At 42.4% G+C, this 16,375-nt stretch overlaps 1 protein-coding gene across 1 annotated transcript; it reads left to right on the forward strand.

Moving 5' to 3' along the window:
• Positions 1 to 293: 293 nt before the first annotated feature.
• On the forward strand, positions 294 to 15,396 carry HEMGN (hemogen). Its single transcript, XM_049784157.1, has 4 exons — positions 294 to 438; positions 3,385 to 3,478; positions 8,986 to 9,956; positions 15,083 to 15,396. The coding sequence occupies exons 1-4, from the start codon at positions 360 to 362 to the stop codon at positions 15,178 to 15,180; spliced, it is 1,242 nt and encodes a 413-aa protein (XP_049640114.1). The 5' UTR covers positions 294 to 359; the 3' UTR covers positions 15,181 to 15,396.
• The last annotated feature ends 979 nt before the right edge of the window (positions 15,397 to 16,375 follow it).

The raw sequence follows: 16,375 nt of genomic DNA on the forward strand, positions 1-16,375 counted from the left end.
CTCTCTCTACTATGCTTCTGAATGCGAAAAGAATCTTCAGACTCTGGCATTTGCTGGCAGGTAGAACCAAATGACAACTGTCTTGAATTCTGGGGCATGCCAAGCTAGGACACCTGTGCTGGAGGAGAGGACCCAGCCCCAACCCTGGCCATCCCTCCTTCTCACACCTGTACTGGGAGATAAAGAAAGCAGAAGTAGCCTGCAGCTGTGGTCTTAGCAGATAAAACTTTTTGGCGGAAAGTTGAATGACAAGTGAATTTGTATGTGCATCTGTGTGCTTTTAACTGTCAGTTGCTTTTGATATTTTTAAAAAGGCTGCAGAAGTCAGACCCCAAATAGCAGGAAGGTAGAGAAGCAAGATGGATTTGGGAAAGGACCAGTCACGCCCGGCGCTGCAGAACACAGCTGCTCCCCAGCAAGGAAAGAACCATGTTCCAGGTAATGAAGACCTTGAAAGGCAGTGGCTCTTGGGAATAAATTGCTCAGTGAATATTTCCACTTTTTAAAAAATTTGTCTGAAAAAAAAAGAGACATAGTTATGTTTATGTAGCCTAAATGGGTGAATTAAATACAAGTGATAAATATTAATGTTTAAAATAAGAAAGAATAAAAATATCTAGTGCTGGATGATAGTGGTAGATATATACCCATTTACTTCTGTAGAAGAGCTTTGGGAAGGAGATTTGGAAAAAGGTCATCACTATAGTAATTATTCTCTTAAACTCCTCTGAGTCTTTGTGTCTATGCTCAAGCAGCTTTTCTTAAAATATTTTTGCAGAAACTTAGATCTCAAGAGGGTGTCTGAAAAGTTTTTATGTTGTGAGTACCTTTGGTAGCCTGGTGAGCATGATTACAAAGGAATCCATTATGTTAAGACAGTTCTCAAGATGAAAAAGTCTGAACTACTGATCTTTACATATGGATAGATGCATGGAAGAACAAGATACAATGATGATTAGTAACTGTTGTATTGAATCAGTTATATCAGCTCCAATGAATGACATTTTGTGGTGTCTGCAACAATATTACTGTGGAAAAAACTATAATTTCTTTCTTTTTATTTTTTTTCTGTTTTTTTTTTGGGGGGGAGATGAGAGAGATGAGAGGGAGGGTAGTGAAAGGGAGAGTGGGGAGAGGTAAGGAGAGAAAGAGGGAGAGAAAAAGGAGTGAGAGGAAGGAGAGGCAGAAAAAAGGAGAGGGAGGGAAAGAGAGAGGGAAAGCAGGGAAATGAGAGAGAAAGGAGTAAGGGAGAGGGTGGGAGAGAGGAGAAGGGGAGGGAGAGGGAAAGGAGAAAGGAGTGAGAGGAAGAAGGGAAGAGAGAGGGAGAGGGGGAAAGAAAGGGAAAGGGATAAAGGGGGAGAGAGAGAGAGAGGGAAAAAAGAAAGGAGAGAGAGGGAGAGAAAGGAAAGGAGAGGGAGCGTAATTTCTTTTTCTTTTTTTTTTTTTTGGATCCCACACAGTGACACTCAGGCATTACTCCTGGCTCTGCACTTAGGAATTTCTCTTGGCTGGCTTGGGGGACCATATGGGATGCCAGGGATCAAAGCTGGGTTGACTGCATGCAAGGCAAACATCCTAGTCACTGTGCTATCGTTCTGGCCCTCTTTTTTCCTTTTTTTTTTTAAATTTTTTTAATTTTTGGGTTTTTAGGGTGGGTGGGGTCACACCCAGCAGCTCTCAGGGATTACTCTTGGTTCTACGCTCAGAAATCACTCCTGGCAGGCTCAGGGGACCATATGGGATGCCAGGATTCGAAGCTCGGGGGACCATATGGGATGCTGGGATTTGAACCACCTTCCTTCTGCATGAAAGGGGTTACTCCTGACTCTGTGCTCAAGAATGACTCCTGGCGGTGCTTGGAGGGCCTTAGGGGACTCTAGAGATCGAATCCAGGTTGGCTGAGTGCAAAGCAAAATGCCCTATCTGCTGTACTATTGTTCCAGCCCCGATGATATCTTTTACTTGTCAATAAAATTTCAAAAAAACACCATCCAATGAGAAAAAATTCAAAAGGAATGTTACTTGCATAATACAGACAACAACCCAAATATTCAAACCAGTGGACTGAATAAATGATAACATGTTTACTCATCATGCCATCAAAGTTACAATTTAAAAAACTGAAAAATATTTCTGATATGTTATGTAAATAGGTAAAATGATGGTATGCTATAATCACAACTTTGTGTGATAGGGTTTAGATGATTTTGAAGAATAAAATGAAAGTCACGAGAAATAGTACACGAGTTAAGGTGCTTGCCTGAAAAGTGGCCAATCCTGGCACCCCATCTACTCCCTGAGTACTCCACGAGTGACTACTAAGCATGCAGTGGTCCTCAAACTATGGCCCGCAGGCCACATATTGTATTTGTATCTGTTTTGTTTCTTCATTGCAAAATAAGATATATGCACTGTGCATAAGAATTCGTTCATAAGTTTTGTTTTTACTATAGTCAGACCCTCCAATGGTCTGAGGGACAGTGAACTGGCTCCCTGTTTAAAAAGTTTGAGGACCCCTGCGAGAGGCTATAGAATGTCTTAGCAGTTTATGTCCTGAGCACACCCAGGAATGGCCAAAAATAGAACAAACAAACAAAAAATTTTTTTTGGTTTTTGTTTTTTGGTTCACACTTGGCAGCGCTCAGGGTTTCCTCCTGGCTCTATGCTCAGAAATCGCTCCTGGCAGGCTGGGGGACCATATGGGATGCTGGGATTTGAACCACTGACTTTCTGCATGCAAGGCAAATGCCTTATCTCCATGCTATGTCTCCGGCCCCAACATACAAAAACTTTTTTTTAAAAAGGAATAGATTATAATGTTAAGGATGGCTGGTTGGTTTCATTATATAACAAAAATATTCTGAAGAAATTCATAATAGGTTGATAACAGATTTAAATACAAATGCTGACTTTATATTTCATTTTTAGCCACAGCTGGCAATTTTCAGAGACTACTGAAATATTGAGGAGGGGGCTGTTCCTGGTGGTACTCAAGGAATCTTACTCTGGGAATCAAACCTGGGACTCCTGCTCCTGCATGTATAAACTACACTCTAGTCCTTTGAGCCATCTCCCTGGTCCTAAATACTGACCATGAAGCCAGAAAGATAGTACAGTGGGTAAGGTTGCCTTGCAAGCAGCCTACCTGAGTGTGATCCCTAGCATCCCATATGGTTCCCTGAGCCTGCCAGGAGCAATTTCTGAGCAAATTTTGAGCCAGGAGTAACCTCTGAGCACTGCTGGGTGTGGTCCAACCCCCCCTCTGAAATTTTTTTGAGGATAAAACTGATAACCAGCATTGGGACTCTCCCCCGAGAAGGATTTTATTTTGCTGATAATTGTTATAATTCACCACTCTCTATTATGTTCATTTTGACCCAACAGAGCTTATTGGACGTTGGAATTTGCGAAACAGAGAACAGCTCAGGAAAAGAAAAGCAGAAGCCGAAGAGCACCAGTCTTCACAATGGCAATTTCGGTATGAAATTCTTTGGGGGAGGGTGGCAGAAAGGAAATTGATAACTTCCAGAGTTTGTTCTCAGTACCCAGACGCCTGAGAATTTTCACTTGCTCTTACTGTATCTTCCAACATGCCCATAATAAAAGCCAGTTGGCTCACTTGGTCAAAGAAAGGGAATGGAGAGATAGCACAGCGGTAGCGCGTTTGCCTTGCAATCACTGACTCCGGACCAGTGGTGGTTCGAATCCCGGCATCCCATATGGTCCCCGGTGCCTGCCAAGAGTGATTTCTGAGCAGAGAGCCAGGAGTAACCCCTGAGCATCGCTGAGTGTGGCCCAAAAACAAACAAACAAACAAACAAAAAAACAAAACAAAACAAAAAAGAGTTAAATCTCTGTCTAAAGCCACGCAGCCAATAAGTAGGAACAGAGTTTTATTGCTGGTCTTATATAGTGAAAGCACCAAGCTATGGGATTATATTGTTGTGGGCTGGTGTTCACTTGAGTAATCTGCTCTTGCAGGCATCTTGTTGGCAGTGGAAGGCTCCGCTGAAGAAATCTCTGGGCTTGTTTTCCCAGCTTGATAAGGAAAAGTTTCTTAGGAAATTCCTTATCCAATAAGGAACTCTTGGTGGAGTAAACTCAAGTATGCCTGTAAATGAATGACAGGGGACTTTGGAAATGCCTCAATCTTCAGTCCAGGTCATGTGGATGTTTGTTTTGTCATTTCAGAGCCAGAGCTCAGGTATGCTGATCAGCTAGGCAGGATGGAGATGCATAGACAAAGAGCCTATGACAGTAGAGGGGGTGCTAGAGATGGAAGTGGTCTGTCGGGTAGGGACAAAGAGACAACAGAACAGCAGTAGGCTCTCTGGTTTCCCCAAACCAAGAGCACTTCCTTTCTTCTCTACTAGGATGAGAGCCAGAAATACCTACATTGTCAGATGTTCATCATCTCACTGCTGTCTGAATCACTAAACACTCTTATCAATTTGTTTTTTGGTCATGCTCATTGGTTCAGGTCTTACTCTTAGCTCCCTGCTCAGGGATTACTCCTGGTGGATGTTGGGGGCCCATATGAAGTGCTGGCATTGAACCCAGGTCAGCTGTGTGTATGGCTCTCTGATCACTAAAAATCCTTAATTATATAGATCCCTCCCAACTATTTTCCTAGGAACAGAATATCTCTTTAGCTGCAACAGATAGTTTTCCAGTGAGCTCACAATATGGTTGAAAATAGGAAAGTGATGTCTGTTAAATGAGTAAGTTGTGTTGGTACATGATTTCTCTTTGTTCAAAGGAGCCAAAAATAATGGACAAATAAAATAAAATAAAATAAAATAAAAACCTTCAGCAGGAAAGAAAAAAACCTTTAGCTTGGTTACCATGTATATCACCTCATAGCCCATATCTGGGACTCACTCCCTAGAGGCAAACACACACATCTTGTGTAGCCCCTCATAGCAGATACAGCAGGCTCCCAGCAGCATGGGAAGCAGGACTGGAATAAGGCTGCTGTAGAAATGGGGAATATAAATGTCACCTTTATAGCAAAAATTTCTGTACTCAGGTCATGTGGCAGGTTATGCTATGAAATACTATGGAAATTGTTCCCATAGTTTTTTTTTGTTGTTGTTGTTGTTATTTTTTGGGTCACACCTGTTCCCCTAGTTTCATTCAATACTCCACCATTGCTTGGCTTCCCTGGTGCTAGCATGGATGAGGAAGAGCCGCTCACTTGTCACCATGGGCATCCTCTACTGCAGGGGTCTCAAACTCCCGCAAACAGCCCTCTGTACAACATTTTGTGGCCCTGCCCTAGAGAAATATTTTTTTGTTTTGTTTTGTTTTAGTTGTCTGGGTCACACCCCCCAATGTTCAAGGCCTACTACTAACTTTGCACTCAAGGCTCACCCCGACTTTGCCTCCTGAGGCACGCAGGTAAATTGAGTTTGAGACTGCTGCTCTACTGTGTCTCTGCAATTCTGACTCTTTACTCAGGAACTAGCCTTATGGCTTACAGATCAGTCTTTTTGAGGTGGTGGATGGGCCCTGCTTCAGGGATGTGGGATGAGTCTAATTGTGCCAATAGGACTGTTTCTGAGCTTGCTGAGGACAGCATGGCTATATCTACGTTCTATAGATGTAGATGACATGCTATTCTGCTTTGGCCATGGACTGGCCTTGCTATAGCAACACATGACACCAAGACATATGACAACACATGACACATGTTTGTACCAAGGAGGGCCATCCTTACTGTGCCATCCCATTCACTACAAACTTGGTCTTTTCCCACAGAAGCATTAGAGTGTACTGTGGAAGCCAGAACAACACGGGAAACCTAGATTTTTATTCTATGCCATTAAGGCCTGAGATAACTCACTTGACCTTTCCACCCTCCACTTTTGTCATCTACACATTGGAGACAAGGATGTTTAAGTTGTTCAGGATTTTATTAAGCTTTTTATGAGACAGCAGAATAAATGGCTTAGAACAGTGATACAGAGGAAATAAGTTTTTTTGATAAACATTTTGATAGTTGTATTAGTTGTTACTTCTGCATATTTAAGCATTTTAATAGTTAAATTATGTTACAAAATTGTATTGTAAATCAGAAATTAACATACTCTGCAATTGCACAATTTCAACAAATAAAATTCCCTTTTTTTCTAGATTTCTAGAAAAATTTCTAGATTTTATTTTAATCTTACTCTAACTCAGGCCTTCAGTAAACATGTCCACTGCATTCATCTTTCTACAGTTTCTCTCCCCCCATCCTATTGAGGTACCATGATTTAAAATACTGTTAATCAAAAAAAAATACCGTTAATCATTCTTTATGTGCATATATCATTCCAACACCACATCCATCACCAGAGAGCCTGCTTCCCTCTACCTTCCTTGTATCTAAAGGGTCCCTTCTAGGCACCCCTCACATGCAAACTTGATTCTATGGATAAAATATCCAATTCTAGTGGTTAACCAGTTTTGTTCCTTTACTGTAGTTTTTTTTTGTTTGTTTGTTTTTTTGTTTTTTTGTTTTTGGTTTTGGGGTCACACTCGGCAGTGCTCAGGGGTTACTCCTGGCTCTGCTCAGAAATTGCTCCTGACAGGCTCAGGCAACCATATGAGATGCCGGGATTCAAACTGCCATCCTTCTGCATGCAAGGCAAATGCCCTACCTCCATGCTATCTCTCTAGCCTCTACTGTATTTCTTTTCTTTTCTTTTTTTTTTTTTTTTTGGTTTTTGGGCCACACCCGGCAGTGCTCAGGGGTGACTCCTGGCTGTCTGCTCAGAAATAGCTCCTGGCAGGCACGGGGGACCATATGGGACACCGGGATTCGAACCAACCACCTTTGGTCCTGGATCGGCTGCTTGCAAGGCAAACACCGCTGAGCTATCTCTCCGGGCCCTACTGTATTTCTTTTTAACCCAAGATATGAGATACCTTTTTTGTGTGCCATACCCAGAAATGCTCAGGGGTTACTTCTGATGGTATTTGGGGACTATATGGGATGCTGGGGATTGAATCTGAGTCAACCATGTACAAGGCAAAGGCCATACCCGCTATATTTTCGCTCTGGCTCCAGTATAATATACAATTATTATTATTTTGATTTGAGGGCCACACCCCACAGTACTTAAGGCTTACCCCTGGCTCTGCTCTCAGGAATCACTCCTAGTGGAGATGGGAGACTATATGGGGTTCTGAGGATCAAACCCTGGTTAGCCTCGTGCAAGGCAAATGTCCTACCAGATGAGTTATCACTCTGGCCCATCATATACAATTTCTCATAATAACCATATGAGGCTGGGAAAATGCTATTTTATTTAGCAACAAAGGAACCAAGGCATAGAGAGTTGAAAGAATTGCTCATGATCACATAGCTTTTAAGTGACACAGTACAGATTAAGTATTAGGTCACCTATATATATTTCTATCTCTTGAAAAGCTAACAGGTAGGGACCAGGGTGCTTGCCTTGCATGTGGCTAATCCAGGTTCCATCTTTGGCATCCATGTGGTCTCCGGGCAAAACCAAACATGCTTCCTGAGCACAGAGCCAGAAGTAGCCCTGCACCAAGAGGTGTGGCAAAAATAAAATTGTGGGGGCCGGGCGGTGGCGCTAGAAGTAAGGTGCCTGCCTTGCCTGCGCTAGCCTAGGACGGACCGCGGTTCGATTCCCCGGCGTCCCATATGGTCCCCCAAGCCAGGAGCGACTTCTGAGCGCATAGCCAGGAGTAACCCCTGAGTGTCACCAGGTGTGGCCCAAAAACCAAAAATAAATAAATAAATAAATAAATAAAAAAAAATAAATAAAATTGTGGAAAAATTCAAACAAATAAAGGGTTGAATAAGAAATATAGCCTTCTGTTTATAGGATCACACCTGCGGGGCTCAGGATCTCCCCCTGGCTCAGTGCTTGAGGCCTGAAGCTAGGCTCCTACATGCAAAACAATACTCAGCAAGTTGAGCTAATCTCCAGCCAAGGGCATATACACTTTAATTTTCAAGGAACTATGAGTACAGCAAAGTGATATAGAGCTGTTTTTATTATAATCTCCAGATAGCTTACTGAGAAAATAACTCAGTGCAGGCAGTTTGTGTGCCTTGCCTTAAGCCTGATCATAATAAATCCTTGAGGAGTGTTGAGTAGGACTGCATTTCCACCCTTAGGGTGTGTGAGAATATGCACCCTAGTGCAGTGAGTGGTTCAGAATTTCACTGGGTTTAGAAAAATGATGCAATGCTTATTTATAGCACCTTTTCTCCCTCCCAGCCCATCTGTATTAGCCATCTGTATTTAGTTATATTTGTAGTACCTAACAATTTGTCAATGGTTGCCATTTCTATGAAAATCCTTTAGATCTTCAATTTAGCCATTCATTTCAAGGAGGTAGAACATAGCCACTTGGCCTTTCCACCAGTATCTTACTCTAGCAGTGTTTTGCAGCTTTACCTCAGTTCCCAGTACATCTCATTTGACATGTATTGCAGCTACTTAACATGCGCTCTACCAGATCTTGTGTGAGCTAAGCAAGCTGTCTGTATCACCCACCTGCAGTCTGCACAAAACAAAAGCCATGCCTAGATCGCAGATCTAGAAACACAAATGTGTCCCTTTGTGAGGACTAACAAGGACTAACACACACTAGACAAATCCCCCAAAACCAGTATCTAAACCAGAATTCCAATCTATCAATTTATGACATCAGCAATGTTTTTCATAGACAACCTTGAAGTATGTGTGTGCACACTCTCACCCATATGAACTACAAAGAAGGTTCCTGTGAGCAAGACATTGGAGACAAAAAGTGCCTAAGAACACTTGCTCTCTCTGGACAATTAAAAGCCTCTCGTACTGCTTCACTGCACAAACAAGGAGAGGCAGGCTTAGAGAGATGAAGTGATTTATTCCAGGTTGCACAAATAAGGCAATGAAGACCTGGGACTGTTACTATTATTTAGCATTATTTGAATTCCGTAACTTATCACAGACATTAATTCTGATCTCTCCACAGAGGACAGAAAAAATGCAAGCGGCAGAGAACTGGAAAAGAAAATGAAAGAAGAGGCAGAAAGAAACAGAATACGGAATCAAGGGCAGTGCCCGAGTCACCATTAGAAAAGGAGGTGGAGAAAGTAACTCCTACAGAGAGAGAAATGGCGTCTCCAATGGATGTCATGGTAGCCCCCATTCCAGTAGCATCTCCCCCAAAAGCTGTACCTGAGAAACATTTGTCTGAAATAGGCCAAGAAAGCACTACACATCAGGAAGATATTTCTGAGTACCAAGAGACAATGGTACAAAACCAGCCTTCTGAGATATGCGAAGATACGCTTGCACCTGAAGACCTGACTCCTAAAATGTGCCATGACACAGCTAAATCTGAAGATCTCTCTCCTGAAATATCTCCTCTTCCTAAAACACCAGAAGATGTCCAAGATGTAGAGGGATGTGTTGCTGAAACATGCCCTGACCTAGATGTTCCTGAAGGCTGCAGTTCTGATGCACAACAAAAAGGAATGAAACCTGAGGAGTGTAATGCTGAGTTCAATCAGCAACTAGCAAAGAAAAGAAGCTTCTTCCCAAATGCACAACCTGAAGAAATAGCTGTGTCTACCGACCTCACTGCAAAAGCATACTCAGACCCTGATGTACCTGAACTCTCTTCTCACAAAACATACCAAGGAATTGCTGTGCCTCAATTCTTCTCTGATGAATCAATCCAAGAAACATCTGAACTCAAAGAATATACACTTGAAACAGACCAAGAAGCCCCTGGGCCTGAAGACTGTGCCCCCGAAATGTACCAAGAAACAGCTGGGCATGAAGACTCTGCCCCTGAAATGTATCAGGAAACACTTGGGTCTGGATATGGCTCCCCTGAACTATATCAAGAAACACCTGGACCCGAAGATCTTTCAACTAAAACAAATATACAAGAGGATGTGCCTACTGAATGCTTTCCAGAACCAAACCAAGAAACAGGTAGGTCAGAAGCCAAGATCCTAAACACATAGGAAGGGAAAAAATCTCATAATGTTTTTTTTTTTTTGGGGGGGGGTTTGGGTCACACCTGGCAGCACTCAGGGGTTACTCCTGGCTTTATGCTCAGAAATCGCCCCTGGTAGGTACAGGGGACCATATTGGATGCTGGGATTCGAACCACTGTCCTTCTGCATGAAAGGCAAACACCTTACCTCCATGCTATCTCTCTGGCCAATTTCAGAATCTATACTTTTCTTGAGGTAGGTGCAGTTTGTTTTGTTCTTGACTTGTTTTGTGGTGTGAAGGTTTGTGTCTGGGACCGCACAAATGTAAGCCATGCACTATACCACTGAGCTTCAATCCCCACCCTTTATTATTATTAATCAGTGGTATCTGATGATGTTTCCTCATTTCAGCATTGGAGGGCTGGAGTGATAGCACAGCGGGTAGAGCATTTGCTTTGCATGTGGCTGACTCGGGTTTGATCCTCAGCATTCCATATGGTCCCCTGAGCCAGGAGTAATTTCTGAGCACAAAGCCAGGAGTCTTCCCTGAGTGCCACCAGGTGTGGCCCAAAACAAGACAAACAAAAACGTTTGAGGACTTGAGTGATAGCACAGCGGGGAGGACATTTGCCTTGCACACGACAGACTCCAGTTTGATCCCCACCATCTCATATAGTACCCCGAAGCCTGCCATGAGTAATTTCTGAGTGTAGAGCCAGGAGTAACCCCTGTGTGCTGCTAGGTGTGGCCCAAAACAACAATAACAACAACAACAAACAAATGTAAAGCACAGACATGGGCTCAGGCCCTCAAAGGAAAAGCTGTAGTTTCCTTTGACAATCCTTGGTCATACCCACTACTTCCATGGATTTAATGCCACTGAAATCACTGATTAGATTCAGCTAAAAAGTGTCTTTCATTCTATTAATGGCTTTCTTGACACATTTCCAAAAATAAACAGTAGGAACTTGTACATACAAGTTCATTGGAAATCTCTATGGCTGGAATAAAAGTACAGTGGGTAGGGTACTTGTCTTGCAAGTGGACATCCCTGGTTGGATCTCTAGCATCCCATATTATTCCCTGAGCACTACCCAGAGGGGTCCCTGAGTTCAGAGCCAGGAGTAAGCCTTGAGAACTGCCTGCTGAGCCCTCCCCCAGAAAACAACAACAAAGAAAAGAAACCAAAAATCAACATAGGGCCTCCAAGTACTGAGGTGAGAGAAGTCCCTATGCACTGGTAATTGGGTATCATTCCAGAATAAAATGATGATAACAATAACAGTTGTTATAACAACAACAACAACAACAACAGTAAAGGGTGAAGAATGAAGTTCAGTGGTATAATGCATGGCTTACATTTGTGAGGCCCTAGGCACAAACCATTATACCATAAACAAAACAAAAACAAAACACCAAAAACAATAATGATCATACTAACTCCTTATTGTTCGTTTTCTCTAGCCCTATAATAAAAAACATTATAGGGAGTCACTGACCTTTGGGGATAGGGAAGCAATGCAGTAGAAGTGCACTGATTCATATGTGTCAGTCTCTAGACCACACACACACACACACACACACACATACACACACACACATATACACACCACAATCATAGGGTACTAAAGAATGCCCTGCTGGAGAAGCAGCTGTAATCATCACAAAGTTCTAAGAGTTTCCATATAAATCCGTCCACCAAGGTTGGATGAAATAGTACTTTATTCTCAGTTTTGTCTTGCTGAACAAATACTTCTTGGGGCCAGAACAATAGCACAGCAATAGGGTGTTTACCTTGCACGCAGCCGACCGGGGACAGACGCAGGTTCGATTCCCGGCATCCCATATCGTCCCCTGAGCCTGCCACGGGTGATTTCTGAACATGGAGCCAGGAGTAACCTCTCAGCACCACCTGGTGTGCCCCCAAACCAACCAAAACAAGCAAACAAACAAACAAAAACAAAACAAAACAAATACCTACTTATTGCTGCTTATAAAGTATAATATAAAATATTGTCATGAAAATAGTATAAAATAAAATAATATAAAATAAAACATAAAAAAAACATAAAAAATTCCTCTATATTGGGGCCAGAGTGATAGCACAGTGGTAGGGCACATGAACCTGGGTTTGATTCCTGGCATCCCATATGATCCCCTGAGCCTGCCAGGTGCGATTTCTGAGTGCAGAGCCAGGAATAACCCCTGAACACTGCTGGGTGTGGTCCAAAAACCAAAAAACCAAAAAACCCTCAAAAAACCCTCTCTATAATGACTCTCCTATCCAGCTAAGGTTTGATACCCTAAAGTCCCATATGGCACCCCCAAGCCAGGAGCGATTTCTGAGCATATAGCCAGGAATAACCCCTGAGCGTCACTGGGTGTGGCCCCAAAACTAAACCAAACCAAACTAAACCAAACAAAAAACCCTGCTTGATTGTAGTCCCTAGACCCCTGAGGGCTTCATGTTTGCAAATCTCTACCACTAAGTCCCAGTCTCCACTCAATTGCTTTAGTTTGTGTGTGTGTGTGTGTGTGTGTGTGTGTGTGTGTGTGAGAGAGAGAGAGAGACAAAGCTATTAGGCATTATTATTATTATTGTTTATTTTTTGGGGGTCACACCCGGCAGTGCTCAGGGGTTACTCCTGGCAGGCTCAGGGGACCATATGGGATGCTGGGATTCAAACCACTGACCTTCTGTATGAAAGGCAAACGCCTTACCTCCATGCTATCTCTCCAGCCCCAGGCATCTTTATTATTATCTTGAATCAAAAATTTTATTTTTGGCCTTCCTTCCCTAGTCATTGTGTCTGAGGATGGCTTCAGAATGTTCAGGGGCCCCTGTACTGCTGGGCTGTTGAACCCAGGGGACCTACAAGCAAAGATGCCAGTCCTTTAAGCCATCTCCTTGGTCCCCTTGGGTTTTTCTTCAGAAAATAACCTAGTGTTCCTCTTTTTCCCCAGGGCTTTGATTGAACCTAGGGAAAGTACTCTACCATTGGGCTCCATCCCCAGTTTTTTTTTTAACATTCATTGTAAATAGCTATGGAATTAAGTGCATCTTTATCTATCTATCTATCTATCTATCTATCTATCTATCTATCTATCTATCTATCTATCTATCTATCTATCATCTATCTATCTTATCTATCATCTATCTATCTATCTCTATAACTATCTATTGGTTTTGGAGCCACACCTGGCAGTGCTCAGGGGTTACTCCTGGCTCTGCACTCAGAAGTCACTCCTAGCAGGCTCTGGGAACTATATGGTATGCCTGAGATTGAACCCAGGTTGGCCACATGCGAGGTAAATGCCCTACCACTGTGCTATCACTCCAGCCCCATAAATTAAATGCATCTTTAGGGCCAGAGTGATAGAACACGGTAGGGAGTTTTCCTTGGATGCGGCCAACCCTGCACAGACCCAGGTTCGATTTCTGGCATTCAATATGCTCCTCCGAGCCTGCAAGGAGAGAGTTCTGAGTGCAGAGCCAGGAGTAACCCCTGAGAGCTGCTGGTTTAGCCCCCAAAACCAAAAAAAAAAAAAAAAAAAAGTACATCTTTAATTATATGTAAATTACAGTTTTCCAGTTGTTTGTCATTTAACTTTTCTCAGTGTTTTTTCATATAGAATTAAAATAAAAAAAAATTTGGTCACTACTGGCTCTGTGCTCAGGAGTCAATCCTGGTTGGCTTTGGACCAGATGTAGTGCTAGAGATAGAAACCAGATCAATTGCACACAAGGCAAGCACTCTACATCCTTGTACTATCACTTTAGCACTCTACAATTTGAATTTTTAGGTATTTAAGCTTGGCAGTTCATTTTCTTTATGGCTTTTGGTCTGTGTTCTGCTTAAAAAAGCCTTTATGGGGGGCCGGAGAGATAGCATGGAGGAAATGTGTTTGGTTTGCATGCAGAAGGACGGTGGTTCGAATCCCAGCATCCCATATGATTCCGAAAGCCTGTCAGGAGTGATTTCTGAGCCTAGAGTCAGGAGTAACCCCTGAGCACTACCGGGTGTAGACCCCTCCCCCCCAAAAAAAAGCCTTTATAAATCTTAATATTTTGTTTGTTTGTTTTTGGACCACACCCAGCAGTGCTCAGAGGCTGCTCCTGGCTCTGTGCTTAGAAATAACTTCTGGGGCCCGGAGAGATAACACAGCGGCGTTTGCCTTACAAGCAGCCGATCCAGAACCAAAGGTGGTTGGTTCGAATCCCGGTGTCCCATATGGTCCCCCGTGCCTGCCAGGAGCTATTTCTGAGCAGACAGCCAGGAGTAACCCCTGAGCACCGCCGGGTGTGGCCCAAAAACCAAAAAAAAAAAAAAAAAAAAAAAAAAAAATAACTTCTGGCAGATCTGGGGACCATATGGGATGCTGGGGATTGAATCTGGGTCTGCTGAAAATCTGGGTCTAAAGCAGCGGTTCTCAAATAGTGGGGCGCGCTATAAAGGGGGGCGCATTTGACCTCAGCAAACACTGTCATAACAAGCTAAGCCCCGTGTTTATGTCTCTGAATGTCTCTGGAGCTGAGAGTTGCTGTGTCCTGCTTCAAGCCCCGCTTCGAAAAGCTATGCATTGCAAAATGTGCTCATTGTAGCCATTAATCCGGACATCACCTCTGATTAAAAAATCAGCTTAAATTATTTTTATATATTTTTGTTTTGCAGGTTAAAGTTCTTTTTTTAATAAGGATACTATTTACAGTCGTGCAGGGGGGGCCTCAAAAATACTCTCTTCTTCTTAGGGGGGCATGACAGAAAATAATTGAGAAGTACTGGTCTAAGGCAAACACCCTACCCACTGTGCTATTGCTCTAGCCCCCAACTCTAAGATTTTTAAAACGTTCTAATATTTCTACAATATTTATGGATGTTACTGTTTAACTCTTCAGTTCGTTGTGAGTTAATGGTTTTGTTGTTTTGTTTTTGGACCACACAGCAGTGTGGCTGAGAGCTACTTTCTATTCAGTGCTTGAATCGAGTATCATAAAGATTCTGTTATCAAACCCAGGGCCTCACACATGCAATATCTCCCAGTCCAAATTAGGGTTTTCTTTTCCTGTAAATAGTCAGCTGTTCCAGTGATATTTATTGAAGTTATTACTTTATTTTTCAGAAATTGAAGAAAAACCCAAAGCAGAAGAACCAGCAAGTCCAAATATTTCTGAAGAAACTCATCCAGAACATGACATCTATAGTTATGTTTTGTTTTAACAATGTTCATCCATCATAACTTAAAAAAACACCTAAATAATAATATGTGTGATCTTCTCAAAACATTAAACTAGAGCAAGCAGATAGCTCAAAGAATTGTATACACATGCTTTGCACAGTGTGGGAGTTCAGGGTTCAGTGCCTATCACCTCATAGTCTATGAGCTCTTTCATGACTCTCAAGTAATGCACTTGGTGTAGCCTTTGGGCATGGCTGACTGTAGCCCAAAGAGAAAGCAAGCTATCTATTAGAAGTACCTACACTGTTCATTGACATTTTATGTTAGTCTTTTTTTTTTTCTTCATTTAATAGACCAAATCTCATGGAAGACCAACAAGTTTCTGACTTTCCACAAAGTCTTGTTTGTGGAAAAGTCTAGTTTGTGTGTGAGTGTATTTTTGTGTAGGTGTGTAATATTAGAGTAAGAATAGTAGTGAACGAGGATAAAGAGAAGGTGGGGCTGGGGGGTGTAGCTTGGCAGCAGATTCCCTGTTTGACTGGGATCCCAGGTGCCACAACATGTATGGTTGCTAGTATAGCACTGCCAAGATGTGCTGAGGGTTGGAGATGGAGCTCAGCAGACAGCATTTGCCTTGCACTTGTGAGACCCTGGGTTGAATTCCCAGCATCACATGCACACATACACTCACACACACCCAAAGGCCAGAGAGACAGTACAGTGGTAGTGCTTATCTTGCATATAACCAATCTGGATTCAAATCCCTGTATCATATATGGAATTCCTGCCAGTAGTGAACCTCTAAGAACAGAGCCAGGAGAAAGCCTTGTGCACTACTAGGTGTGGCTTAAAAGCAAAATAAAATAAAACATTCCTTTAACAGTAGATAAGTTGCCTTTCATGTATGAGGTCATGGATTTGATCTTTGATCTCTGACCTGCCATATCAAAACCAAACCAAAGATTTCCTTAATCCATTTATTTAAAAGTGATATCTTTTGTATATTTTATACACATATGGTTTGCCTCAGGAATAGGCACAGGGTTTTGGGGATGGAACTGAGCTGGGCCTTGTACAAGTTAGGCATGTGTTCTACCACATGAACCACCTCCCTCATTTTTTTTATTAATCCTTAAGCATAGAAAAGTGAAGAGTAACTATTTGAGACTTGGGAGGGGGAATATAGAATGTCCTTGTAAACTGTGTTCATTTATTCATTTAATAATAGCACTAATA

Source organism: Suncus etruscus, chromosome 1, assembly GCF_024139225.1.
Source record: "Suncus etruscus isolate mSunEtr1 chromosome 1, mSunEtr1.pri.cur, whole genome shotgun sequence".
Classification (NCBI taxonomy): Eukaryota; Metazoa; Chordata; class Mammalia; order Eulipotyphla; family Soricidae; genus Suncus; species Suncus etruscus.